This window comes from Gracilinanus agilis, chromosome 3 (genome assembly GCF_016433145.1).
Source record: "Gracilinanus agilis isolate LMUSP501 chromosome 3, AgileGrace, whole genome shotgun sequence".
Classification (NCBI taxonomy): Eukaryota; Metazoa; Chordata; class Mammalia; order Didelphimorphia; family Didelphidae; genus Gracilinanus; species Gracilinanus agilis.
The window spans coordinates 19,934,850-19,960,612 of NC_058132.1; the positions used below are offsets into that span (position 1 = coordinate 19,934,850).

General features: G+C 43.8%; 2 protein-coding genes and 1 long non-coding RNA gene across 3 annotated transcripts in view; 2 read left to right on the forward strand and 1 right to left on the reverse strand.

Annotated features, from left to right (window-relative positions):
• LOC123240825 (leukocyte immunoglobulin-like receptor subfamily A member 2) overlaps positions 1-25,763 on the reverse strand; it is a 289,397-nt gene that overhangs the window by 162,169 nt on the left and 101,465 nt on the right. The window lies entirely within an intron of this gene.
• On the forward strand, positions 474-20,155 carry LOC123239052 (zinc finger protein 391-like). The gene is made up of 7 exons (XM_044666321.1): positions 474-618; positions 699-832; positions 5,848-5,970; positions 7,356-7,482; positions 13,059-13,742; positions 19,178-19,287; positions 19,976-20,155. Exons 1-7 carry the CDS (start codon positions 474-476, stop codon positions 20,153-20,155), a joined length of 1,503 nt encoding a protein of 500 aa, XP_044522256.1.
• Positions 20,317-24,372, forward strand: LOC123239931. Its single transcript, XR_006505754.1, has 3 exons — positions 20,317-20,416; positions 21,168-21,290; positions 22,685-24,372. It is a non-coding gene; the product is annotated as an uncharacterized LOC123239931 (long non-coding RNA).

The window sequence follows — 25,763 nt, forward strand, 5'->3', positions numbered from 1 at the left end:
CTGAGGGCAAGCAGTGATGGCAGCCCTGGAGGCTTGGGAAAGACAGAAGTCCTAGTTCTGCTGGATTCCACCTTAGGAGAGCTCAGCCAGCTCTGGGGATGGCCTGCACTCACCTGGGATGGGAGCCTCCGGGTTCTGGGGGCCATTCCCTCGGGCTCAGGGGTCTCTGCTGTGGCCAGACTCTGGTCCTTCAGGTGGGAGCCCCGAGGCAGGGAGACTTCCTCTTCTTACACCTGTGGGGAGTTAGAGAGGGGGAGAGTCAGGGGAGCTCCCAGGCCCTTCGCCTGGCCTCAGGGGAGACTCTTCCCAACAGGGGGCAACGGGGAGCCTCAGGCTGGGAGAGGGCCTTGGACTGACCAGGAAGAAGCCTCCCCTCCCTCTCTGGGGCTATCTTTGCCTTCATTCAATTCAGAAGTTGCATTGGGTGGAAAGGGCGCACTGAGGGGACTTCCTGGAGGGGACATTACCGGGGAATGAGGGAAAAGGGAGGCACTACAGGGGAAGACTGGCATCAGGTTGGCATTTCTTCAGTGCCGGAGATCCGAGCTCCTCGATGGCATGTGAGCACAGGCATCCCCCGCTGTCCCCTGACCAGGCTCACGTTGGTTTCTTCCCTTGGTCTGTTCTGAGTTCAACATCCCCTTTGGGGAAGGGCCAGGACCAGCCACCCCACCCTGTTACTGCACCCCCTCCCCCAGCTGCCTCCCGGTTCCGATGCCCGGGGGGAGGGGGGAGCCCATTCTCCGCTCTGGAGGCGAGCAAAACCCCACCATTGCTTCTGTTCCAGACAGCCACCCAGCGGGACACGGACACTTCCGTGTTTGTCCCTTTTGTATAATCTTTTAAAGCGACGGATAGACACGGAGACTCACACGTGAGACGTGGACACACTCAGACATCCCGCTCGTCCCTCCACACTCACTGACACCCCGAAACACCGCCCTGCCGCACCTCTCTTCTTGCCCACGCGGAGAAGTTACCCCTCTCTCCCCACCCCCACCCCACAACCCCAGCCTCAGTTACCCGGAACTGGTCCACCCGGGGCTTCTCGCTCCGGGGAGTTAGAGAGCACAAAGTCTCCTCGGCCAGAGCAGGGAGTCCGGCCGCGCCTGTGCACTGACTCCCTCCCCTCCTCCCCACCACGAGGGATCACTCCCAGAGCGGAGACTGCCCTCACGAGATTCCCAGCATGCCCTGGGAGGGCCACAGGGGGAGGTGCCAAGATTCTCGTGGAGTCAGGACACGGGCATTCTGGGAAATAGTCTTCCAAAAAGGGGAGGGCCAAGGCTTGCAGGAAGTCATGACACGGCATTCTGGGAAATGGAGTTCTTCCTTTACCCTCTACGTTTAGAGCCCTGATGGGGGAGGGGCCATACATGAATTGTTCCCCAGCCTGGCTAGCTGCAGCCTTCTTCCCCTCCCCCTATTTCCCTTGCAGCCCTGACCTGCATCTTCTTCATTAGACTGGAACCTGCCTCAGCCTGGCACACAGCAGATGTCTAATAAGTGTCTATAGATCGATTGATCACTCCCTGGATCTGTGATCCCCAAGCCTGGGGCTGGAGGTGGTAGGATCCCCCTTCTGACAGGAGGAAACTGAGGCAGGGGGCAGAACCAGGCCTTCCAAGGCCTCCCTACAGCTTCCCCTCCTCCAGAGATCTCTGAACATCCTGCTGCTCCTGCTTTGGGGGGACCCTGCGGCTTCCCCAAAGGAGGGGCCAACCCTATGTCCAGTTGGGGGAATCTGATAAATCTGGGGCTGCCCTTCTGGCCCTGGAACCCCAGATCTCTGCTCAAACCTGGCCTAAGACCCTTCCCAGCTGGGAGTGCTTGACCAAGTCCCTTCCCCAGGCTTTACCTTAGTTCCCCACATTGTGAGATCTAGAGAATAAGAGCCTGAGTGTGTGTGGGGGTGGGGTGGGGTGGGTTGTGGGGAAGGTGGGCCAGAGTGGATCTGGGGGTCACCCCCTTTGTCTCCAGGCAGACCCAGTCAGGTGACCAAATCTTCCCACTGAATGCCTGACTCTTTACCACACTAGAATCATTACACTTAGGGATGTAAATGTGGAATCCCCTACCCCCTTTATGATTATAATAGTAATAGTCTTTATGATCATTTTTATAACACAATCATTAGTTTTGAGTTAATAGTCAAATAATATAGTTAGCCTTATATGAATTACAAGCATTAGCTAAGAAAAATATAACTTAGAATGGTATTAAATCTTGCTGACAGGCACTCTGACCTTAAGCCTGTAACCCAAAAGTTCCTACCAAGCCCCCCACACCCTGCTACATGTAGGACATAAGGCATTTAGTATAGGATGGCCATCCACAAGGTGCAATGGCTTAGGTCAGTCATCCTTAGCTGCCATCTTTAGGTCAGAGTACAGGAGGTGATGGACACCTGACAGGAACAAGACTTGTTAGCAAAAATCAGACCTTGTCCTCTTATTGCCTTGCAAAGTCAGGCCTAATAATAGATATTAGTTACCACCCATAGTGAAGATTTCTGTACTTTCTGGCTTACTCAGCACTCGAGTCATTAATTAAGACCTGCCCATGTGGATGATTTATGTTCATTCTATTTTAACTGGACAGTCTGTCTGTGCCAGCACTCAGAATGTCACGAGTTGCAAGCAGGAGCTGACAAGGTCTTACAATCAAACATTTTAGAGATGTCCTTGGGGAGCTTCATAGAAAATATTAAGTAAACACTGAATGCTTTTTTAATTAAAGAATAACAAGGAAACAATAAGAGTTTTCAGAGCAATGTTTCTCTAAAAAGATTCAGATTTTAAAGAATTCCTTGAAATATAAGAATGTTTTCAGTCTGCATTTCAAAGTAATACTTTAAACAGGTAACTCTCACAAGATTCTTTTTTTTTTTTTTTTTAAACATGACTCGTTTTTGCATTACTTTGAAAACTCTCTTGGCCTGAATTCACTTTGTTCAAAATCCAAAACAATGCGTAGAGCAAGGGTTGGCAACCTTTTTGGCCGTGAGAGCCATAAACGCCACATTTTTAAAAATGTAATTTCGTGAGAGCCGTACAGTGCTCACAGTGCTGCTCCTGTAACAGCGCCTGAAAAAAAATGGACTTAATGGCTCCTGCAGAAAGAGCCATATCTGGCCCCCAAAAGAGCCATATGTTGCCCACCCCTGGCCTAGACGATCAGTGTTAATGTTGTTATATTCTCGTATCTGCTGTTCCTTTGATGAGAAATGTGTATAATCAGAGCAAGTGGCCAGTGAAATGTAGGAGGATAATGCAAAATGTAAGATGTGACTGTTTTCAGTCTATCGTGAGGTCATTCTGTATCCCATAAAACCACGTGAATTGGTCATTGGACTGTCTGTTAATGCTAATCATCCATAAGATGAAGAGCTATTTCGCTCATTCTTCCTAAATGTAAGAAGAGTTTGTGTAATATCATCTTCTTTTGAATATGGTCAACAAGCAAACATGTTCTACTCCCAGCCACTCAATAGATATACACTGTTGTCTATATGCAACAGGGAATTACTGAAGTGTATTTGCACCCCACCCACATTTCTGTTTTAACTGGAGTATAATTAGTCTCTTTAAAGTTAATTCATTTGTGGAATCGCTACACATTGGGGTGGAGAATTCATATTCCCCAAAAGACCTTGTTGCTTCTATTTGTGTCTATAGGGTTAGAACCCTAATTGCATCTCATCCTCCGAAAAGAACTGAAAAGAAAAATATTGAGAAAGCGACAGGTTAGATAATCCTGATAGATTCAAGGTAAGTGATTCTATGGGACAAGGAAAGACCTAAAGTTTCTGTGTTTTAAGTTCCTGATAGTTTAATAATATTTGAAAAGCAGACCTTCTAGCTCTGCCCTGGGATTCTCATCCTTTTTCTTCTGCTAAAAATGTACCTTCTCCTGTCTGTGCCCTCACCTGATCTCCCCCCAAACTTCTTCTGGAGCCTCCCTGGCAGGCCTGACTGAGCTGTCCAAAGCTGGGGTCCTGGAGATCAGGAGCGGAGACTGTCCCTGGGCCCTCCCCCTCTGACAGAGGTGGATGGAGAAATGACAGTGCTGGGGCCTGAACCTGGCCGGGCTCATTCAGGCAGGGGCCCCAAAGCCCTAGAAAATTTCCAGAACACGGTATATGTGGGGGCAGCCAGTGTTGACCCTTGAGCTTACACTGAGGGCAAGCAATAAAGTGTCCCTGGAGACTTGCGGAAGACAGAGGTCCTAGTTCGGCCGGATTCCAACTTGGGGGAGCTGGGCCAGGGCTGGGGATGGGCTGCACTCACCTGGGATGGGAGCCTTGGGGTCCCGGGGGCCATTCCCTCTGGCTCCCGGCTCTCAGCTGGGGCCGGACAGTGGTCCTTCACGGGGTGGAACCCCAAGGTAGGGAATTAGAGAGGGGGAGGGCTCAGGGGAGCTCCTAGGGCCCTGCTATTAGCATCAATACGGCACAGGAACCAGCCATCCTCCCGCCCCTAATTCAGGACAAGGACCAGCCTGTCTGCCTCAGTTTGGGCCTCCCTGAGATGAGGAGGTCGGGCTCAGGGGCTTCTTGGGTCCCTTCTCACCCGAGATCTGAGCTCTCCTCCGAAATGCTTCTGTGTTTCTTTCTATGGCGGCCTCCTATATCACAGGAAGGAGGCCGAGGAGGATCAAAGCTAAAACTAGCAGAAACGAAAGGAAACTAAAAGGACCAGCTGCAGCCTGGGAGACTGGGGAGAACTTGATGCGACACCCCCCATCCCTCAGGGCTCCAAACCTAGAGGTCCAGGAGGTAAGACTCCATTTCCCAGCATGCCTTTGGCACTTCAATTGTAGAAGATCCCATTTCCCAGAATGCCTCTGGCACGAAATTACCCAAGTCTTGGCACTCCCATCGTGGAAGACTTCATTTCCCAGAATACCTGGGTCCTGACTGTACCCAAGTCTTGGCCCCTCCCCCTATGGTAGTCCCAGGGCCTGCTGGGAAACTTGGCGAGGCCAGTCTCCGCTCCTGGAGTGGACCCACGTGTCCTTTTGGGCACTTTCCTCCTTGAGTCGAGTTGGGGAGGGAGTCAGTGCAAAGGCGCGGCCGGACTCCCTTCTCCGGCACAGGAGACTTCCTGCTCCCTAATTCCTGGGGAGCCCAGTTGCGGGTAACTGAGCGTGAAGATCAGGGTAGGGCGTGGGGGAAGGGGAAAGGTGCAACGAGAGAGACAGGGGAGGGGCGGTGTGTGTGTGGGGTTGATGACTCTGTTTGTGTCTCTGTGTTTGTGTGTCTCTGTCTGTTCTTCACTTTAAACGACTAGAGAAAAGGGACAAATATAGAAGTGCCGGTATCAGGCAGTGGCGGTTCTGTCTGGACCAGGAGCCATGGCGGGGTTTTGCCCTCCCCTAGAGGAGACAATGGCTCTCCCCACCCCCATTTCCCCCACTCTCCCCACCCCCGGCGGCGGGGGGGAGGGGGTCGCCTGGGCCCTTCCCCAAAGGTCCAGGGGGAGAAGCTGCCAACGTGAGCCTGGTTGAAGTTGGGGGCGGGGAGGCACCGAACAAATGCCAACACGTTTCCCCCAATCCGCACCTGATGCACGGCTCCTTTTCCAGGGTCTCCTGCTTCCCCTTTACCCAGTAACCTCTACTTCTAGGAGTCTCCTTCAATCCACCCTGGGAACCCCATGCAGTTTCTGAATGGAATGAAGTCAAAGAGAGCAACAGAGTGGGTGGGTAGGCTTCCTGGCCAGTCCAAGGTTCTTTCCAAGCCTGAAGCTCCTTCCCTGTCCCTAGCTATGGTGAGAGTCTCTCCTAAGGCCGAGGGAAGGGCCCTGGGGGCTCCTCTGAGCCCTCACCCTCTCTAATTCCCCACAGGTGTACAAAGAGGAAGTCTCCCCACCTTGGGGTTCCCACCCCCTGAAGGACCACAGTCTGGCCCAAGCAGAGACCCTGAAGCCAGAGGGAATGACTCCTGTGATACGGAGGCCCCCTTCCCAGGTAAGTGCAGTCTTATCTCCCTAACCAAGCTCTCCACAGCTGGAATCAAGCATCTGTGTTTCCCAAGCCTCCAGGGGTGCCATTACTGATTTCTGTCAGTGTGACTTCAAAGTTTACCCACAATACCCAACTGTGTTGTAGGGGTTTTCCATAGCTTCAATAGTCCCTATCTGGATGAACCAGCCCAGGTTCCAGACAGATAAGCCCAAGCACTGTCATTTATTCATACCACCCTCCAGTGTGACACATTCCATCAGAAGGGGATGGCTGTGTCTTCCACAATTCTAGGAATGGGGCCCAAGGACAATCTCTGCTCCTGACCCCCAGGACCTGTTTTGGAAGAAGTCTGGGGTGAGATCAGGTAAGGGCATAGATAGGAAAAGGCATATCTTTAGTAGAAGAAAAAGGAAATCCCAGTAGAGGCCTAAAAGGACTGTTTTTCAAATATTATTAAACTATCAGGAACTTAAACAACTTAACATACAAAAATTTTAGGTCTTTCCCTTTCCTATTCATATCATTTACCTTGAACATAATAGGATTATCTAAACTGTTGATTTCACAGTATTTTTCATTTTGGTTCTTTTATTTTTTTTTTAACTTAAAACATTTATATAGAATAACTTTCCATGGTTACATGATTTGTATCCTCTCCCTCCCCACTCCTGGAGCTAACAAAAAATTCTACTGAGACATACATGAATTATTGCTCAAAACCTATTTTCATATCATTAATTTTTGGAATGGAGTGATTTTTAAAAACTAAAACCCTCAATCATGTACCCATGGAACCAAGTGATACATCATGTTTTTTTAATGTGTTTCTACTCTCACAGTTATTTCTCTGGATGTAAATTGCCTTCTTTCTCACAAGTCCCTCAGGATTTTCCTGGATAATTACATTGCTGTTAGCAAAGTCAATTACATTTGCTCATTCCTTGTTGTTTCAGTAACATTTTTTCTCCAAAATACTCAGTACTTGCTACCTTCTCACGAACTTTGAAAAAAAGTTCTTAATAGATGAATTCTGACACTTGTGATGAGGAGGGATTTTAGATCACCTTCTCTCTTCTCCACAGTATTTCCTACCTACCTCAGAGAGCACATCCCTCTCCCTAATTCCATAGGGAAAAGCATTTCAGAGTAAGACATTTCTCCAGTCTTTCCTCTTCCAACATGATCCTCACTTCAAACATAAAATGTCTTTGTCAGTATTCTGTTGGGCTCTGAATGTCTGATCTCTAGTGTTGCCTCTGACATTCTTCAAGGTGAAGAGTTTGGGGTGAGACCTTGTGTGCTTCAGTTTCTTTAAGTTAATTGATGAGGACTGGATTGGATGAATTTTGCAGGCTGAGCTCTAAATCTTGTGACTTTTGCTGGTTTAGGGGTCAATATCATTGAAGGATGTGGCTGTATACTTCACCCAGGAGGAGTGGTGCCTGTTGGACCATGTTCAGAAAGAGCTGTACAGGGAGGTCATGCTGGAGAATGTGCAGAATCTACTCTTCATGGGTAAGGACCATTTCCTTTCCTCACATTACTCTGAGTCTGCCATTAAGGGAATGTCTTCATTATATGCCAAAAGTGCAGGATTTTAAGTTTTTGTTAATGATTAAAAAAGCAAAAGTACCAATCTCTGCACAGGGTTCTCCTCTTGCTGGGTTTCATTTAAAAAAAAAATCTTTGAATTCTGTGATGGGAAGCTGAGACTTTCCTTTTTTGCTCCTGAAATTGTCTCTCTTCTGTTTCAGGTAGCTTCAAGTGAAAACTTAAAACAGTGTTACAAATTTACATTCCTGAAACTAATCACAAAAGTCATCTAGATGACCCTCTAATTAGACCTGAAATTTGTGTGCAAATTCTCTGTTAATACCAAGGCAGATTTTCTTTGCCAATGGCTATTGAAGGGGACCGTCTACCTGCCAAGGAAGCCCCTTCCCATTTGGGATGAGGCTAGGCTTTAGAAAGGAATTTTTGTTAAGTAGTATTCGTGGAAGGCAATGCCAAGAAGGCAGAATAGTGAAAGCAAAAACTGGAACTACCCTGAGAATCTCAAATGAACCTTAAAAGAGTGCTTCTAGAATTCTGGAATCACAGAATGGACAAGGGTCAGAGCTTAAGGTGAGGCTCCTGAGGAAAACAACTTGAAAGGAAGACAGAAAGTGTCTATTTCTGGGGACAAAGAGGAATTGGAAGTAAAACTGGACAAAGGGGAGTACAGAAAATCCATCCCCTACATACTGCTCCTTATCCCGTACCTGGGCAGAAGTCAACTTCAAGATCCTGGACCTTTCTTAAGCCTTCATTAGCACATCCCATGCTTCCCCCCTTCTAGGTAGCGATTCATGGAGAGTAAAGGGAAGAGAATGGAAGAGAAACTATTGGACTTCAACTAAAATAAGAAAAGCAGGAGTAGCAATTACAATCTCAGACAGAGCTAGAGCAAAAATCTGATTAAAAGAGAAGGTTGATAATTACATCTTGGTAAAAAAGGTAGTTTAGACAGTGAGACTATATTGGTTCTTAACATGTGCACCAATTGGTTTAGCCTCCAGATTTTTAAAGTAGAAACTAAAGGAGAATAAGGAGGAAATTGCTAATAAAACTATACTGGTGGGGAATCTCAACCTTTCTTCAACAGAACTCTCACCAAAAAATAAATGAAAAGGGAATAAGGGAAATGTATGAATTTTAGAAAAGTTATATTTAATAGATATCTGGAGAAAACTGAATGAAATGGAGAAACATATCTTCTTTTCTGGTGCACGTGGAAAATATGCAAAAGACCATGTACCGGGGTATAAAAACTTCACAATGAAATGCAAAGAAGCAGAAATAATAACTGCAACCTTTTCAAATTATAATGGAATAAAATCTTGTCAATAAGAATGGAAAGAAGAAATTTAAATTCATTGGAAACTGAATAATCTAATTGGTCAAAGGGGGTGGGTTAACGAATAAGTGATGGAAACAATCAATGATGTCATCAAAGGAATGACAGTCAGGAGACAACATATCAAAAGTTGTGGGATATAACCAAAGCAATGCTTGGGGGAAAATTTACATCCATGAATACTTATGTCAAAAAATAGAGGGAAAAATGAAAAAAAAAATCCCCAAGTAAAGACTGAATTGGAAATCCAAACAAATCAAAGGAGAAATGAATAAAATTGAAAGTAAAGGAAGTTTTGAACCAATTAATCAGACTAGGAGCTCACTCCCTAAAAAAAAATAAAATAGAGCATTAATCTATTTACTATTTAAATGATTTGGCAAAATAGGAAAAGGAGTCCTAAAAAATATTTAGTGTGATGCAAATAGGATGCTGATGGATGAGCCAGGAGGAAGAAAAAACAGAAAGAAAACTATAGACTAATTTCTTGAATGAATAATGATATTAAAATCTTAGACAGTTCATGGAATTCATTCTCTATGACCAGGTAGAATTTATACCAGGGATGCAAGACTGGTTTAATGTTAGGAAAACTATCAACATACTTGATCATATCAATAAGTAATCTAACAGAAATCCCATGATTTATTTCAATAGATGAAGAAAAGACCTTCTACAATATACAATACCCCTTCCTCTTAAAAACACTAGAAAGCAAAACAATAAAAGGACAATCCTTTAAATCATAAATCATAAGTAGTATCTCTCAAACCATCAGCAAGTATCATATGCAATGGGGATCAGTTAGAAGCCTTCCCAGTAAGATCAGGATGGAAGCAAGGATGCACATTATCACCATTGTTGTTTAATATACTAGAAATGTATCTTTAACAATGAGGAAAATAATTTTTAATAAGCTATTTTATTTTTTCTCTAATTGCATGTGTTATCAATTTTAAACATGTCTTCTGTAAGAGGGGAAACTAGGTATTTAAGGTATGGTCGCCAGGAATCTGATTAGCTCGGTTACAAATTTAAAATAGACCCAAGTCAAGATGGCTTTTATGGAAGTTTATTTACAATTAGGAAGGTCGAAGGTAGGGAAATATATAGAGAGAGACTGGCCGGGACCAGAGGTCCTGACCGGATGAGAATTTAGAGGCCCCAGCAAAGGATAACAGAGGTTAATTAAACGAGGCTACTAGCCACAAGGCCTTTTACAATTTGAGAGGCAAGAGAGGCCTCCTTGAGGGTATAGACTCCAGAAACACCAAGGGAAGAGAAAGTCAGCCTAACTTACCCACGTGACAGTTCAGAGGGAAGCTGCCTGAGGTCTCTGCAGAGATCCTTCAACACCAAGTCACAGCACCAATGGCCTCCACAGGAAGTTACCATCATATTTAAAAAGATAGCAGCTTTGTGTCACTTCCTGCATCCACCTTCAATTTCAAGTAGACAAATGGCAGCCTCAACACTGTTTTGGACTGCCCAAAGGGCAGTCCCTTGTTCTTGATTTGTTATTTATTGTCACGTATGGGTAACTAATCTCCCTTCCCCACTAAATTGGGTGGGGTGACATTATTTCTGATGGCTAGAGTCTAACAATGAATAAGGATGAGCTAATTCCATTTACACACTTCCGAGGTTTTGAGATCCAAATTGTGTCCTTCTCCCTCAGATGATAAGCAGTTTCTTCTAGGTTATTTTGATAGTTTGATCTAGATCATACAAAATATTTCCATATTGGTTATGTTGTGAGAGAATACTTATATAAAGCTAAAATCCTAAAACAAAAACACATAAAATAAAGTTAAGAGCAGTCTGCTGTGATGTTCAATGAGACCCCATTCGTTCTTTTTCAAGATCCATAGCATTTTTCATCACTAGTCCTTCAGAATTTTCTTGGATCATTGTACTACAGAGCAGAGTGAAGTCTTTCCCAGTTGGTCATCATACAATATTGCTGTTACTGTGTATAGGGTTCTTCTGGTTCTGCTCACATCACTTCTATCATTTCATGTAAATCTTTGCAGGTTTTTCTTTTTAATGTTATTTTTTAATTTCTTTCCATAGTTACATGATTCATGTTGTTTCCCTCCCCTCTTCCATCCCCCATTCTGGAGTTGGCAAGTAATTGCCCTGGGTTATACCTATATTGTCACTCAAAACTGATTTCTATATTATTCATTTTTGTAATAGAGCAATCTTTTAAAACCAGAACCCATATAAACAAGTGATAAATCACATGTTTTATTCTGGATTTCTGCTCCCACAATTCTTTTTCTGGATGTAGATAGCATTCTTTGTCATAAGTCCCTCAGAATGTCCTGGATCATTGCATTGCTTTTAGTAGCAATTCAGTTTCTGTGTACAGTGTTCTCCTAGTTCCGCTTATTTCACTCCCCATCAGTTCATGTTGGTCTTTTGTGTTCTTATGGAAATCAATCTATTCATTCCTTATAGCACAATAGTATTCCATCACCATCATATGCCACATTTGTTCAGTCATTCCCCAATGGAGAGACACTCCTTCATTTTTCAATTCATAGTTACCACAAAAAGCACAGCAATAAACATTTTTGTACAAACAGATCCTTTCCCTTTTTTTTTTTTTTTTTAAATCGCTTGTGGATACAAACCTAGTAGTAGTATTTCTGGATCAAAGGGCATGCATTGTTTTAAAGGCCTTTGGGCATAATTCCAAATTGCCTTCCAGAATGGTTGGATCTATTCACAACTACTTCACAAGCAATGCATTAATGTCCCTATTTTGCCCCCCCCCAACATTTATTATTCTGTTATTGTCATATTGGCCACTCTGCTACCTGTGAGTTGGTACCTCAGAATTGTTTTGATTTGAATTTCTTTATTCAGGAGGGATTTAGAACTTTTTTTCATGTAATTATTGATGATTTTGATTTCTTCATCTCAAAACTGCCAATTCCTATCCCTTGACCATTTGTCAATTGGGGAATGGCTTGGGTTGTTGTTTTTTTTTTTTTTATCATCAATTTGATTTAGTTCTTTGCATATTTGAGAAATTAGATCTTTGTAAGAGAAATTTGTTATAAAGATTTTTTGACAGTTTGTTGCTTCCCTTCTAATTTTGATTTCATTAGTTTTGTTTGTATAAAACCATTTTAATTTAATATAGTCAAAATGATTCATTTTACATCTTGCAATGTTCTCTGTCTCTTGCTTCATCTTTAATACTTCTATATAAATCTGACAGGCATACTATTTCTCTTTCATCTAATTTATTTATAATATCACTCCTTAAGTTAAAGTCATAAACCCATTGTGAACTTGGTATAAAGTGTGAGAAACTGATCTAAACCTAATTTTTGCCATGCTTTGTACAAAACATGTTTAGGCTCAGGTTTTGAACTGTAGTCTACTTGCAAAGAAGTGTGAGTCAGGTTACTTCTCAATTCTTTACTTATGATATGAGTTGTGAAGTATTATGAGAATCTTGGTCCTGACTTTCACAGCTCCATTGTGATGTTTCATTGTTATTGTATGTGAAAGTATTTCTAAAATATTCCATCTTACAATTAAGACCAAATGGCGTATCCAAAATCTGGTACTGATTGTTTAAGTTTGGAGACTCCTTTTGGCCTTAGGAAATAGAGTAAAAATCCATTTACTTACTGCCATCCAAGGAAAGAACTTATATTCAGTGTGTGTGTGTCCCCTTTCCATCTTTTTTTATATCATTATTTGTTTTCTTTAGAGACAGAGACTAATTTTGAAGTGAAGGTGATGTCTACAAAGCTGAACCTTTTTGCGGAAGGATCTGGCCCTCCAAGAGGCATGAATAAGGGTCCCTGTGACTTCATTTTGAGAGAAATCTGTGACTCTATTATTAAGGCATATAAAAATCCAAAGAATGACTATGAATTTGATGCAATTGGAGAGAAATTCAGCCAACATTCAGTCTTAAATCAGTATACGAAATTGACCTCAGGAAATGACTGTTGGTGGGATAGTGAATATACCAAATGCTTCCCTGAAAAAGTAGGATTTAATCAGTCACTTGATAAACCTCCTGAAATGCCCAGGTATCCAGGTAACCTCCAGAAAATCACCTGTGGCTTGAGTTTAGACCTCCCAAGACATCCAGAAAGTAAACAAGAGTTGAGACCTTTCAGTCAAAACTGTGAACTTGGTTCATATCAAATAAACCACACTGGAGAGAGGCCTTATGAATGTAAAGAATGTGGAAAGGCTTTCTCACTGAGGAGTGGTCTTGCTAGACATCAGAGAATCCACACTGGAGAGAAACCTTATGAATGTACACACTGTGGAAAGGCTTTCACACAGAGTGGCTCTCTTGCTGAGCATCAAAGCATTCACACTGGAGAGAAACATGAATGTAAACAGTGTGGAAAGGCTTTCACACGGAAGGGGAGTCTTGCTAAGCATCAGAGAATCCACACTGGAGAGAAACTTTATGAATGTACACAATGTGGAAAGGCTTTCATATGCAGGGTGAATCTTGCTGCACATCAGAGAATACACACTGGAGAGAAACCCTATGAATGTAAACATTGTGGAAAGGCTTTCACACAGAGGGGCCAACTTGTTGCACATCAGAGAGTCCACACTGGAGAGAAACCTTTTGAATGTACACAATGTGGAAAGGCTTTCACATGGAGGGAAGGCCTTGCTATGCATCAGAGAATCCACTCTGGAGAAAAACCTTATGAATGTAAACAGTGTGGAAAGGCTTTCACACAGAGGGGGAGTCTTGCTAAACATCATAAAGTCCATATTGGAGAGCAACCTTATGAATGTACAGAATGTGGAAAGGCTTTCACAAGGATGGGAGGTCTTGCTGAGCATCAGAGAATCCATTCTGGAGAGAAACCGTACGAATGTACACAATGTGGAAAGACTTTTGTACACAGGTTGAGTCTTGCTGCACATCAGAAAATCCACACTAGAGACAAACCTTATGAATGTAAACACTGTGGAAAGGTTTTCACATATAGGGGCTCTCTTGCTAAACATCAAAGCCTCCACAATGGAGAGAAACATTATGAATGTAAACAGTGTGGAAAGGCTTTCATACGGAGGGGGAATCTTGCTGAACATCAGAGAGTCCACACTGGAGAGAAACCTTATGAATGTAAACAATGTGGAAAGGCTTTCATACACAGATTGAGTCTTGTTGCACATCAGAGAATCCACACTAGCAACAAACTTCATTAATGTAAATACTGTGGAAAGGTTTCATACAAAGGGACTGTTGCTAAGCATCAAAGCATCCACAATGAAGAGAAACATGAATGTAAAGTTTGGAAAGGCTTTGGCACAGAGGGGGAATCATCTTTTTTGTTTGTTTTTTTAAATAATCCTTACCTTTCATCTTGCAGTCAATACTGTGTATTGGCTTCAAGGCAGAAGAGTGGTAAGGGCTAGGCAATGGGGGTCAAGTGACTTGCCCAGGGTCACACAGCTGGAAAGGGTCTGAGACCAGATTTGAACCTAGGATCTCCCATCTTTAGGTCTGACTCTCAATCCACTGAGCCACTCAGCTGCCCCCAGAGGGGGAATTTAGCTGAGCATCATAATCACACTGGAGGGAAACCATATGAATGTACACAGTGTGGAAAGGCTTTCACAGGGAGGAGAGGTCTTGCTAAGCATCAGAGAATCCATTCTGGAGTGAAATCTTAGGAATGTACACAATGTGGAAAGGCTTTAAAGCACAGGTTGAATCTTGCTGTTCATTAGAGAATCCACCATGGAGACAGACCTTATGAATGTATACACTGTGGAAAGGTTTTCACACCGAGAGACTATCTTGGGAAGCATCAAAGCATCCACACTGGAGAGAAGCCTTATGAAAGTAAATAATGTTGAAAAGCTTTCACATGGAGGGGAGAATGTGCTAAGCATCAGAGAATCTACTCTGGAGAGAAACCTCATTAATGTTTTAAGAGGGGAAACTACATATTTAAGGTGTGGTTGCCAGAAATTGATTAACTCAATTTCAGAATAAAATAGACACAAGTCAGGATGACTTTTATGGTAGTTTATTTACAATTAGGAAGGTTGAAGGTAGGGAAATTGAGAAAGAGAGACACTGGCCCAGACCAGAGGCCCAAACCAGGTAGGAATTTAGAGGCTCCATCAGAGGGGCACAGAGGTTAATTAAACTAGGCTTCTAGCCACAAGGCCTCCTCTAATAAGAGAGGCCTCCTTGAGGCTAGAGCCTCCAGCAACGCCAAGGGAAGAGAAAGTCAGCCTAACTTACCCACGTGACAATTCAAAGGGAAGCAGTCTGAGGTCTCTCCAGAGATCCTTCTACACCAAGTTCAAAGTGCCAACTACCTCCACAGGAAGTTACCATCATATTTAAAAAGATAGCATCTTTCGTCTGTAAAAGTGAAATTTGGGAAATGCCATATAAAAGTATATATATATTTACTATGGACACGTGGGGACCTTAAAACTACATTTCCCGTGGTCCAACGGGTTTCCGGTTTGGTTCTTTGGGCGTGGGGATGCCTGCGTCACCACACAGAGAACAGTTTAAATGGGAGGGAATCCAAAAGGAAGCCCTCTTGGCTAGCAGACTCAGGGAGAGATGAAAGGTAACAAAATGGAGGCGGCAGTTTTGAATTCTTACAAGCGCGTGGTCTAATGACTTTATCAATATGGCTTTAATTAAAATACTAATTTATATATTTATATCAGCCTTTATTATTTTTAATCTTAATATGTTACTTCCTGCATCCACCTCCAATTTCAAGTGGACAAATGGCAGCCGCCACACTGTTTTGGACTGCCCAAAGGGCAGTCCCTTGTTTTTGATTTGTTACTTTCCCTTCTTTTCCCAGGCAGGATGCAGGTCCACAACATTTATACAGGTGTAATGGGGAAAAGGGATTTTTTTTGGTTTGAATATATTAAAGATTGATCGCCAGGGGAAATTCCCCAATTAAGGAATAACCTCAAGTCAAAATTCATCCCCAGGGTTCCAGGACTAGGTTTGGATCCTCTGTTTTTCATAGACTGTTGTTGAAAATTAATGTTGAATTGTGATATTTTTGTGGAATACATTTTCCTTTAGTTCCCCCAAGGTCAAAACTCCAAACTTTCAGTCCCCCCATTTCCCAGGCTATGAAACTATAGGTGTATCTTTCTTTTTTTTTTTTTTTAGATGAAAGGATTAAGGGACAGATGGGTGCCCCAGTGGATTGAGAGGCAGGCCCAGAGTCAGGAGGTCATAGGTTCAAATCTGGCCTCAGACACTTCCTAGCTGTATGACCCTAGGCAAGTCACTTTACCCCCATTGCCTAGCCCTTACCACTCTTCTGCCTCAGAACCAGTACACAGTATTGATTCTAAGATGGAAGGTCAGGGTTTTAAAAGAAAGATAAAAGGATTAGGTTCAGGGTGGCAAGGCATGATGCATTTTGATGCAGTTTGAGACCAGCTACCAGGGTGGGGAAAGCTTCCTTGTATGGACAAAGACCTGCTCTTATAATAAGTAATTCCTCCTAGAATCTGCTTTTTGTGGGTAAGGACCATTTCCTCTGCCAATTTTGTTTCTTCCATCCAAGAAATGCCTTCATTCCATGCCATATGTGTAGTATTTTGAGCCTTTATAATTGATTTTAAAAGCAAGTGCTTTTCTCTGCACAGAGTCCTTCTGCTGCCTGGTTTTCATTTTTAAAAATGTCTTTGAACTATGTGATGGGAAGCTGGTACTTTGCTTTGATGCTCATGACATTGTCTCTCTTCTAATTTAGGTAGCTTCAGGTCAAATCTTAAACCACTGTTAGAGATTCATATTCCTGAAGGTAATGTCAGAGTCATCTAGTCTAGCCTCTAACTGGACCTGAATTTTGTGTGCAAAATCTCAGTTAAAACCCAGGCAGCTTCTCCTTTTAGATGGGCATCGAAGGGAACCCTGTACCTGACAGGAGTCCCCTTGCTCTTTGGAAGGTATCATTAACCAAATTGGGCAGTTCTTCACTGCATAAGGCACCATTAAAGACTTTTTAGTGTGACTCCTTGGACATCATCCTAAACTTCCAGAGATTCCAGAACCCTCAAAGTGCCACTGCAAGGTATCAGCCTCTCCCTATAATTCTGTCTAGGACTCCTCATTTCCTTTGTAGCCATTGCAAAGCCAATCAACTATACTTTCCCATCCTCAGTTCCTCAGTTCCCCTAAAAAGTATCTAAGTTTCCCAAATTCTGTTATTCCTCAGAGCTGTCCAATTTCTTGTGGTTGGCGTTCCCAGGGGTCCGAAGTCTGAGCAGCCAGAGTCTCGGGGCTCTGGGAGGGTTTGTAGCATGCAGCTCTGTGTGGCGACCTTCAGGAATTTGCGAAACCTCTCTCCTTCATTAAAGATGTAGTTTTTCTGACTATTTAGTAAGTTCTGTGTTTTTTCCAGTTCAACACAGAAATCCAAAACATCCCCAAAACTCATAATAAAAACATTTTATCTGTCTCCAGAGAAAGAACTGAAGGAATCTGAATAAAGAGGAACGAAAAATTTTTCACTTTATTTTTGTTTTTTGAGTTTCCTTCCACAAAAAGATCAATATGGGGAAAGGTTTTCTATGATTGCCAATGTAAAATCTATATCAGATTGCTTACCATCTCTTAGGCTGGAAGAAAATCCAAGCATAAATATTTTTCAAATGTTGGATATTGTTACATGTAATTGTGGTAAAAAAAATATCCAATGTTGGGGGGAGACAAGAGGTATGATCAGTAGAGAACAATATCCCAGAATAAAGGGGTCTATAAACAGTAGTGCAGGAAGGGCTTCAAGCTCATTCTTGACTCTACACTGGACACATCATTCTAGAGAGAAAACGCAATCAATCTAATTCTCCAGAAGGGCCTCTTGCTGTAGCACAGACTTTCCTAGACTGCCCCACAGAGGAGGCCCCATCCAAGAGCCCAAATTTCGTAGTGTGCATAAAATACTACAAAGATAAGAACTTTTTCTGTGGAATCCTGGGCTTTGTCATGCCTCCTCACTATTTCATGGCCTTCATCTATTACAGTTTCTTCAGCAGTTCCCCAGTGAATTGATACTTGCTTTTTTTTTTTTTTTTTGGTTTGCTGGCACAGAGGATCTTACAAACAAACAAAATAACAATCTATGGGGAAGATACGGAATGGGTAGAGACCCAGTTCCCTGCTGTTCAGTCCATTATATCCAAGGACTGAGTCTCATGTTGCAACTGGCTGATTTCTGGGTCTGAGCTGAGGTCCAGCCTTTCTGTGATGAAGTAATAAGAGAGGATTTGAGGTCTCTAAGTCCAGTTAGTCTCTGGTAGGGCGGACCAATGAGGACTCACAGTGAAGGTCTTAAGTTTGAGCTGTCAGGCCAGAGACAGGACACAACTCCCTTGATAAACAAGAGGAAAGATACCATCAAGTCACTTCATCTCCAATTTACTTTCCTCATCTGTAAAATGGGGCAGCGACACAACAAGATACTTGCAACAAATTCCTGAGCTCCATAGAAATGCTGGCTGTGAGGATTTCCTTTCCCGTGGAATAAAGGATACAAAAATACTCCCAAATACCAGGGAGAAGAGGCAGAGAGAAGCTGGGCTCTAGAAGGAGGCTGTGGGCAGTGGGTCAAGCTGGACAAGGCTGCTCAGGACCAGGAAGGACCAGATGCCAAGGCAGTGACCAGCCCTCTGGGGTCAGGGGCTTAGCTAGAGGAAAAGAGGGTTTGGGGTGACCTGCTGGCCCCTCCCTGATACCTCTCTGCCCTTCCCACCTCCTCATGGTCCCTCACCAGACACCCCATTCTTATACTTTCTCCCCTTCCACCTCCCATATTCTGAGCCGATCCCCAGGCTCCCTTTGCACCTCTAACCTCAGGCCCCCCCCATCCTTCTGCACTGTCCCTCCTCCCCAGGCAGGCCCTTCCTCCCCTCCCTCACCATCAGAAGGGGGTCTCTCCTCCTCCATACCAGGGAGGGGATTGAACTCCATCTCCAAGAAGAGCTCACATTGAGAGAAGCTTCCTGGGTGCCAGGCACATGCTGAGGGCTTTACCATTTCCATCTCAGTGACCCTGGGTGAGTCATTTCACCTGCTTCTCCCTGATGCTCCCTCTCTGCACAGTGAGGTAACAGGAGCAGCTCCCTCTCAGGGTGGAGGGGAGGATGGAGGGAGAAAATCTCTGTAAGAGGCTGGGCCAGCCTTCACTCCCTGCGCACGCTGCCTTTTGCAGTGAGGATGATTCCTGGCAGTGCTCGGGCGCTCGGGAAGGAGATGGAGAAAACCTGCTGGCACTGGAGGGGCTTCGTGTCTAATCTGAGCAGATAAAGAGAAGAGGAAGGCAGGAGCCGGGCTGGATCCGGTGGGCTCAGAACTGGCCAACTTGGGCTTCCAAACTGCCTCTGCTGCTTCCTCCTGGGAGGGCTGGAGTCACGTGAGAGACTGATTTGGGGGGAGACGTGACAGTTTATTGGTGAGATCCTTGTATGGGTCAGGCCAGCCTCAGTCCTGGGACAGCCATGGAGGTCAGGGGCCTCCCCAGTGACCAGAGAGCCCAGACCTTGCTCAGACAGTTTAACAGAGAGTTTGAGGAGCTCCTGATTCAGCCCCTCCCTGGAGCACCCCAAGACACCCCGAACTGGTGAATGTCTGATGAGGAGATGGTCCAGCCAAGCCTCAGCCCTGGTCCACACACAGAGTGACATGGGAAGGTTCCCTCTCAGGCCTGAAAACACTCCTTGGCCCCCTTCATTCAGTCACCAAATTGTGTGGAAGAGGAAGTTCTTTGGGATGCTTAAAGGCAAAGGAAGTGCAAAAAGCCACTGACTAGATGGGATCTCTGAGCCGGGTCTGACACAGAAATACACAGTCATTGTTCCTAAAATACAGGAATTGGGGCTTTCCCACGCCAAGGCCCTGCTATTAGCATCAATACGGCACAGGAACCAGCCATCCTCCCGCCCCTAATTCAGGACAAGGACCAGCCTGTCTGCCTCCGTTTGGTCCTCCCTGAGATGAGGAGGTCGGGCTCAGGGGCTTCCTGGGTCCCTTCTCACCGGACATCTGAGCTCTCCTCAGAAACGCTTCCGTGTTTCTTTCCATGGCCGCCTCCTATATCACAGGAAGGAGGCCGAGGAGGATCAGAGCTAAAACTGCCGAAAAGGAAACTAAAAGGACCGGCTGTAGCCGGGGAGATTCGGGAACACCTGGTGCGGGGCCCCGCTTCCAGCAGGGATCCAGACCTAGAAGTCCAGAGAGTAAGACTACATTTCCCAGCATGCCTCTGGCACGACGTCCTCTAAGCCTTGGCCCTCCCATCGTGGAAGACTTCATTTCCCAGAATGCTTGGGTCTTGGCTGCACCCAAATCTTGGCACTTCCCCTTGTGAGGTCCGGGGCATGCTGGGAATCTCCTGAGGGCAGTCGGCTTCTGGAGTGCTCCCACTGGTGCTTTTTGGAATTTCCTCCTTTAGAGGGGAAGGGGAGCGAGTCAGTGCCAAGGCGAGGAGACTTTCTGCTCTCTAACTCCCGGGGAGCGAGAAGACCCGGGTGGACCAGTTGCAGGTAACTGAGCCTGGAAGGTGGGTGGTGGGCGAAGGGGAAAGCTCCTGTGCACCTGCAACAAGAGAGGCGGGGCTGGGGGGAGGTCTCCATTTTTGTCTCTGTGTCTGTATGTCTGGTGTGTGTCTCTGTGTCTGTTCATCGCGTTAAAGGACCATAGAAAAGGGACAAATGTAGAAGTACCAGTGTAAGGGGGGAGCAGCTCTATCTGGACAAGGAGCCATGGTGGGGATTCCCCGCCTTCTTCCCTTCCCTCCCCCCTACCCCACAAGAGGCGGCTGGGAGAGAGGGGGGATGCAGTCACTGGACGGGGCGGGGCTGGTCCGGGCCCTTCCCCAAAGCTCCAAGGGGAGAAGCAGTCAACATGAGCCTGGTTGGAGTTGGGGGGATGCCCGTGCCCACAGGCTATGGAAGGAGCTCCGATCTTGAGCACATAACAAAATGCCAACGTTTCCCCCCAACCTCCGCCTGATGTCGATCTCCCTCTCCAAGGCCTCCTGCCCCCCCTTTACCCAGTAACCTCTCCTTCTGGGAGTCTCCCTCAATCCACTGTGTGTACCCAGAGCAGTTTCTGAATTGAATGAAGCCAAAGAGAGCTGCAGAGAGCTGTGGGGAGGATTCTTTGTGTCCAGTCCCAGGTCCTTTCCAAGACTGAGGATCCCTGGCCTCCCTTTGGGGAGAGTCTCCCCTGCCTGAGGCCAGGGAAGGGCCCTGGGAGCTTCTCTGAGCCCTCCCCCTCTCTGATTCCCCACAGGTGTACCAAGAGGAAGTTTCCCCATCTTGGGGTTCCAACTTCCTGAAGGACCACAGTCTGGCCCAAGCAGAGACCCTGAAGCCAGAGGAAATGGCCCCCGGCACCCTGAGGCCCCCATCACAGGTGAGTGCAGTTCATCCCTTCCCTGGCCAAGCTCCTCACAGCTGGAATCAAGCAGAATCTCTGTCTTTCCCAAACCTCCAGGGGTATCATCATTGCTTGCTGTCAGTGTGACCTCAAAGGTCACCCACTCAATCCCCAACTGTGTTCTGGGGATTTTCCAGGGCCTCTGTAGCCCCTTCCTGGATGAGCCAGCCCAGGTTCCAGACAGGCCCAAGCTGTCATTTATTCATCCACCCTCCAGTGTGACACATTCCATCAGAGGAGCCCTTCCAGGATGGCCCAAAGACAGTCTCTGCTCCTAATCCGCTGGACATGGGGTTTGGACAGGTCAGTTAGGCCTGCCAGGAGACTTTGAAAGAAGTTTGGGGTGAGATCAGGTGAGGGCACAGACAGGAAAAGGCATGTCATTAGTAGAAGGAAAAGGATGGAAATTCCAGGGGAGGGCTAGCTAAAAGATCTGTTTTTCAAATATTAATTAACTATCAGCAACTTAGAGTGACTTAACATACAGAAACTTTAGGTCTTTCCTTTTCCTATTCAAATCATTTACCTTGAACATACCAGGATTATCTAACCTGTTGTTTTCTCAACTTTTTTCAGTTGTTTTTTTTTTAATTTTATTTTTTTAAGTTAAAAACAATTTATTTAGAATATTTTTCCATGGTTACATGATTCATATTGTCTCCCTTCCTCTTCCCTTCCCACTCCGGGAGCTCACAAAAAATTCCACTGGGTTATACATGTATTATTGCTCAAACCCCATTTCCATATTATTAATAGTTGGAATAAAGTGATCTTTTAAAACCAAAACTCCCAATCATATACCCATTTCTACTCTCACAGTTCTTTCTGTGGATGTGGATTGCCTTCTTTCTCACAAGTCCCTTAAGATTGTTCTGGATCATTACACTGCACTTAGTAGCAAAGTTGATTACATTTGACTGCTCCACATTGTTTCAGTAATATTTTTCACCAGTATATGTAGTACTTGCTACCTTCTCACAAACTTTGAAAAAATGTTCTTAATAGATCAATTCTGACCCTTGTGATGAGGAGGGATTTCAGGTCATCTTCTCTCTTCTCCACAGAATCCGCAACTTTCCTCAGAGAGTACATACTCTCTCCCTAATTCCATAGGGAAAAGAATTTCAGAATAAGACTCTTCTACAGTCTTTACTCTTCCAACATGATTCTCACTTCAAACACAAAATGCCTTTGTTAGTATTCCATTGGGATCTAAATGACTGGTTTCTAGTGTTGCCTCTGACACTCTTCAAGGTGAAGATTTTGGGGTGACCCTTGTGTGCTTCAGTTTCTTTAAGTTAGTTGATGAGGCCTGGATTGGATGAATTCTATAGGTTGAGCTCTAAATCTTGTGACTTTTGCTGGTTTAGGGGTCAATATCATTGAAGGATGTGGCTGTGGCCTTCACCCAGGAGGAGTGGTGCCTATTGGACCATGTTCAGAAAGAGCTGTACAGGGAGGTCATGCTGGAGAATGTGCAGAATCTACTCTTTGTGGGTAAGAATTTCCTCAGTTAACTCTGAATCTGCCATTAAGGGAATGTCTTTATTCCATGTGAAAGGTGCAGGATTTTAAGCTTTTGTCAATGATTAAAAAAGCAAAAGTACCAATCTCTGCACAAGAATCTTCTCCTGCCTGGTTTTTCATTTAAAAAAAAAAAAAAGCTTTGAATTCTGTGATGGGAAGCTGGGAATTTCCTTTCTTGCTCCTGAAATTGTCTTTCTTCTATTTTAGGTAGCTTCAGGTGAAAACTTAAAACAGTGTTACAGATATACATTCTTGAAGCTAATCACAAAAGTCATCTTTGACCCTCTAATTAGACCTGAAATTTGTGTGCAAATTTTCTGTTAATACCAAGGCAGATTTTCCTTGCCAATGGCTATTGAAGGGGACAATACCTACCAAGGCAGTCCCTTCTCTTTTGGGATGAGTCTGGTCTTTAGGAAGGAATTTTTGTTGAGAAGTATTCTTGGGGGAGGCAGTGCCAAGAAGGTAGCATAGCAGAAGCAAAAGCTGGAATCACCTGAGAATCTCAAATGAACCTTAAAAGAGTGCTTCTAAAATTCTAGAATCACAGAATGAACAAAGGTCAGAGAAAGGTGAGGCTCCTGAGGAAAACAACTTGAAAGGTTGGCAGAAAGTGTCTATTTCTGGGGACAAAGAGGAATTGGAAGTAAAACTGGGCAAAGGGGAGTGCAGAAAATCCATCCCTTACATACTACTCCACATCCCTTACCTGGGCAGAAGCCAACTTCAAGACCCTGGACCCTTCTTAAGCCTTCATTAGCACATCCTAACCCAGGTAGGGAATGGAGGAGAAACTATTGGGCTCCAACTAAAATAAGAAAAGAAGTAGCAATTACAATCTCAGACAAAGCTAGAGCAACAATAGAACTGATTAAAAGAGATAAGGTTAGTAATTACATCTTGATTAAAAAAAAAAGTTAGTTTAGACAGTGAGACTATATTGGTTCTTAACATGTGCACCAAGTGGTATAGCCTCCAGATTTTAAAAGTAGAAACTAAAGGAGAATAAGAAGGAAATTGCTAATAAAACTGTTCTGGTGATGGATCTCAACCTTCCTTTTTCAGTACACTCACCAAAAAATAAACAAGAAAGGAATAAAAGAAATTATGAAATTGTAGAAAAGTTACATTTAATAGATATCTGGAGAAAATTGAATGAAATGCAGAAATATATCTTCTTTTCAAGTTCACATGGAAAATATGCAAAAGACCATGTACCAGGGTATAAAAACTTCACAATGAAATGCAAAGAAGCAGAAGTAACAACTGCAGCCTTTTCAAATTATAATGGAATAAAATCTTGTTAATAAGAATTAATGGAAAGAAAAAATTTAAATTCATTGGAAACTGAATAATTGTTCAAAGGGGATGGGTCAATGAACAAATGGTGGAAACAATGATATCATCAAAGGAATGACAGTGAGGAGACAACATATCAAAAGTTGTGGGATGTAACCAAAGCAGTGCTTGGGGGGAAATTTATATTCATGAATACTCATATCAATAAAAGAGGGAAAAAATGAAAAAGAACAAATAAAAAATCCTCAAAGAAAGACTGAATTGGAAATCCAAAAAAATCAAAGGAGAAATGAATAAAATTGAAAGTAAAAGAAATTTCGAACTATTAAACAGACTAGGAGTTCTTTTCCTTAAAAAAATAATAAAGCATTAATCTAACTGCCATTTAAACAATTTGGCAAAATAGAAAAAGGACTACAAAATTTTTAGTGTGATACAAATAAGATGCTGATGGATGAGCAAGGAGGAAGAAAAACAGAAAGAAAACTATAGACAAATTTCCTTAATGAATGGTGATCCTAAAATCTTAGTTCACAAAGTTTATTCTTTATGACCAGGTAGAATTTATACCAGGGATGCAAGATTGGTTTAATATTAGGAAAACTATCAGCATAATTGACCATATCAATAAGTAACCTAACAGAAATCACCTGATTATCTCACTAGATCAGTGGTTCCCAAACGTTTTTGGCCTACTGCCCCCTTTCCAGAAAAAGTATTACTTAGCTCCCTGGAAATTAATTTTTTAAAAATTTTAATAGCAATTAATAGGAAAGATAAATGCACCTGTGGCCATCATCGTCTCCCTGGATCACTGCAGCACCTACCAGGGGGCGGTAGCGCCCACTTTGGGAATCACTGCACTAGATGAAGAAAAGACCTTCGACAATATACAATACCCCTTTCTCTTAAAAACACTAGAAAGCAAAGCAATAAAAGGGCCATCCTTTAAATCATAAATAGTATCTATCTAAAACCATCAGCAAGTATCATATGCAGTCAGTTACAAGCCTTCCCGGTAAGATCAGGATGGAAGCAAGGATGCACATTATCACCATTGTTGTTTAAGATTGTACTAGAAATGTGAGCTGTAGCAATGAGAGGAAAATAGTTTTTTTTTAATAAGCTGTTTTGTTTTTTCTCTAATTGCATGTAATATCAATTTTTTTTTAAACCCATACCTTCCGTCTTGGAGTCAATACTATGTATTGGCTCCAAGGCAGAAGAGTAGTAAGGGTAGGCAATGGGGGTCAAGTGACTTGCCCAGGGTCACACAGCTGGGAAGTGTCTGAGGCCGCATTTGAACCTAGGACCTCCCGTCTCTAGGCCTGGCTCTCAATCCACTGAGCTACCCAGCTTCCCCCTGTAATATCAATTTTAAACATGTCTTCCAAAGTTGTGAGATTCAAATTGTGGCCTCCCTTAGATGATAACAATTTGATCTAGGTTTTATGTGTATGATCATGTAAAACATATTTCCATATTGGTCATGTTGTGAGAGAATACTCATATAAAGCTAAAATCCTAAAACAAAAACACGTACAAATAAAATAGAGTTAAGAGCAGTCTGCTTTGATGTGCAGTGAGACCCCATTTGTTCTTTCTCTGAAGGTCCATAGCAGG

Bases quoted from the DNA above. Each gene is read 5' to 3' on its own strand.
- LOC123239052 (XM_044666321.1), top strand. From the start codon at position 474: ATGAGGGAAAAGGGAGGCACTACAGGGGAAGACTGGCATCAGGTTGGC. The intron at 833-5,847 runs GTATAATCTTTT...AATTCCCCACAG, and splicing joins CTTCCGTGTTTGTCCCTTTT to GTGTACAAAGAGGAAGTCTC. The intron at 13,743-19,177 runs GTACACAATGTG...TAATCTGAGCAG, and splicing joins TGGAGAGAAACCGTACGAAT to ATAAAGAGAAGAGGAAGGCA.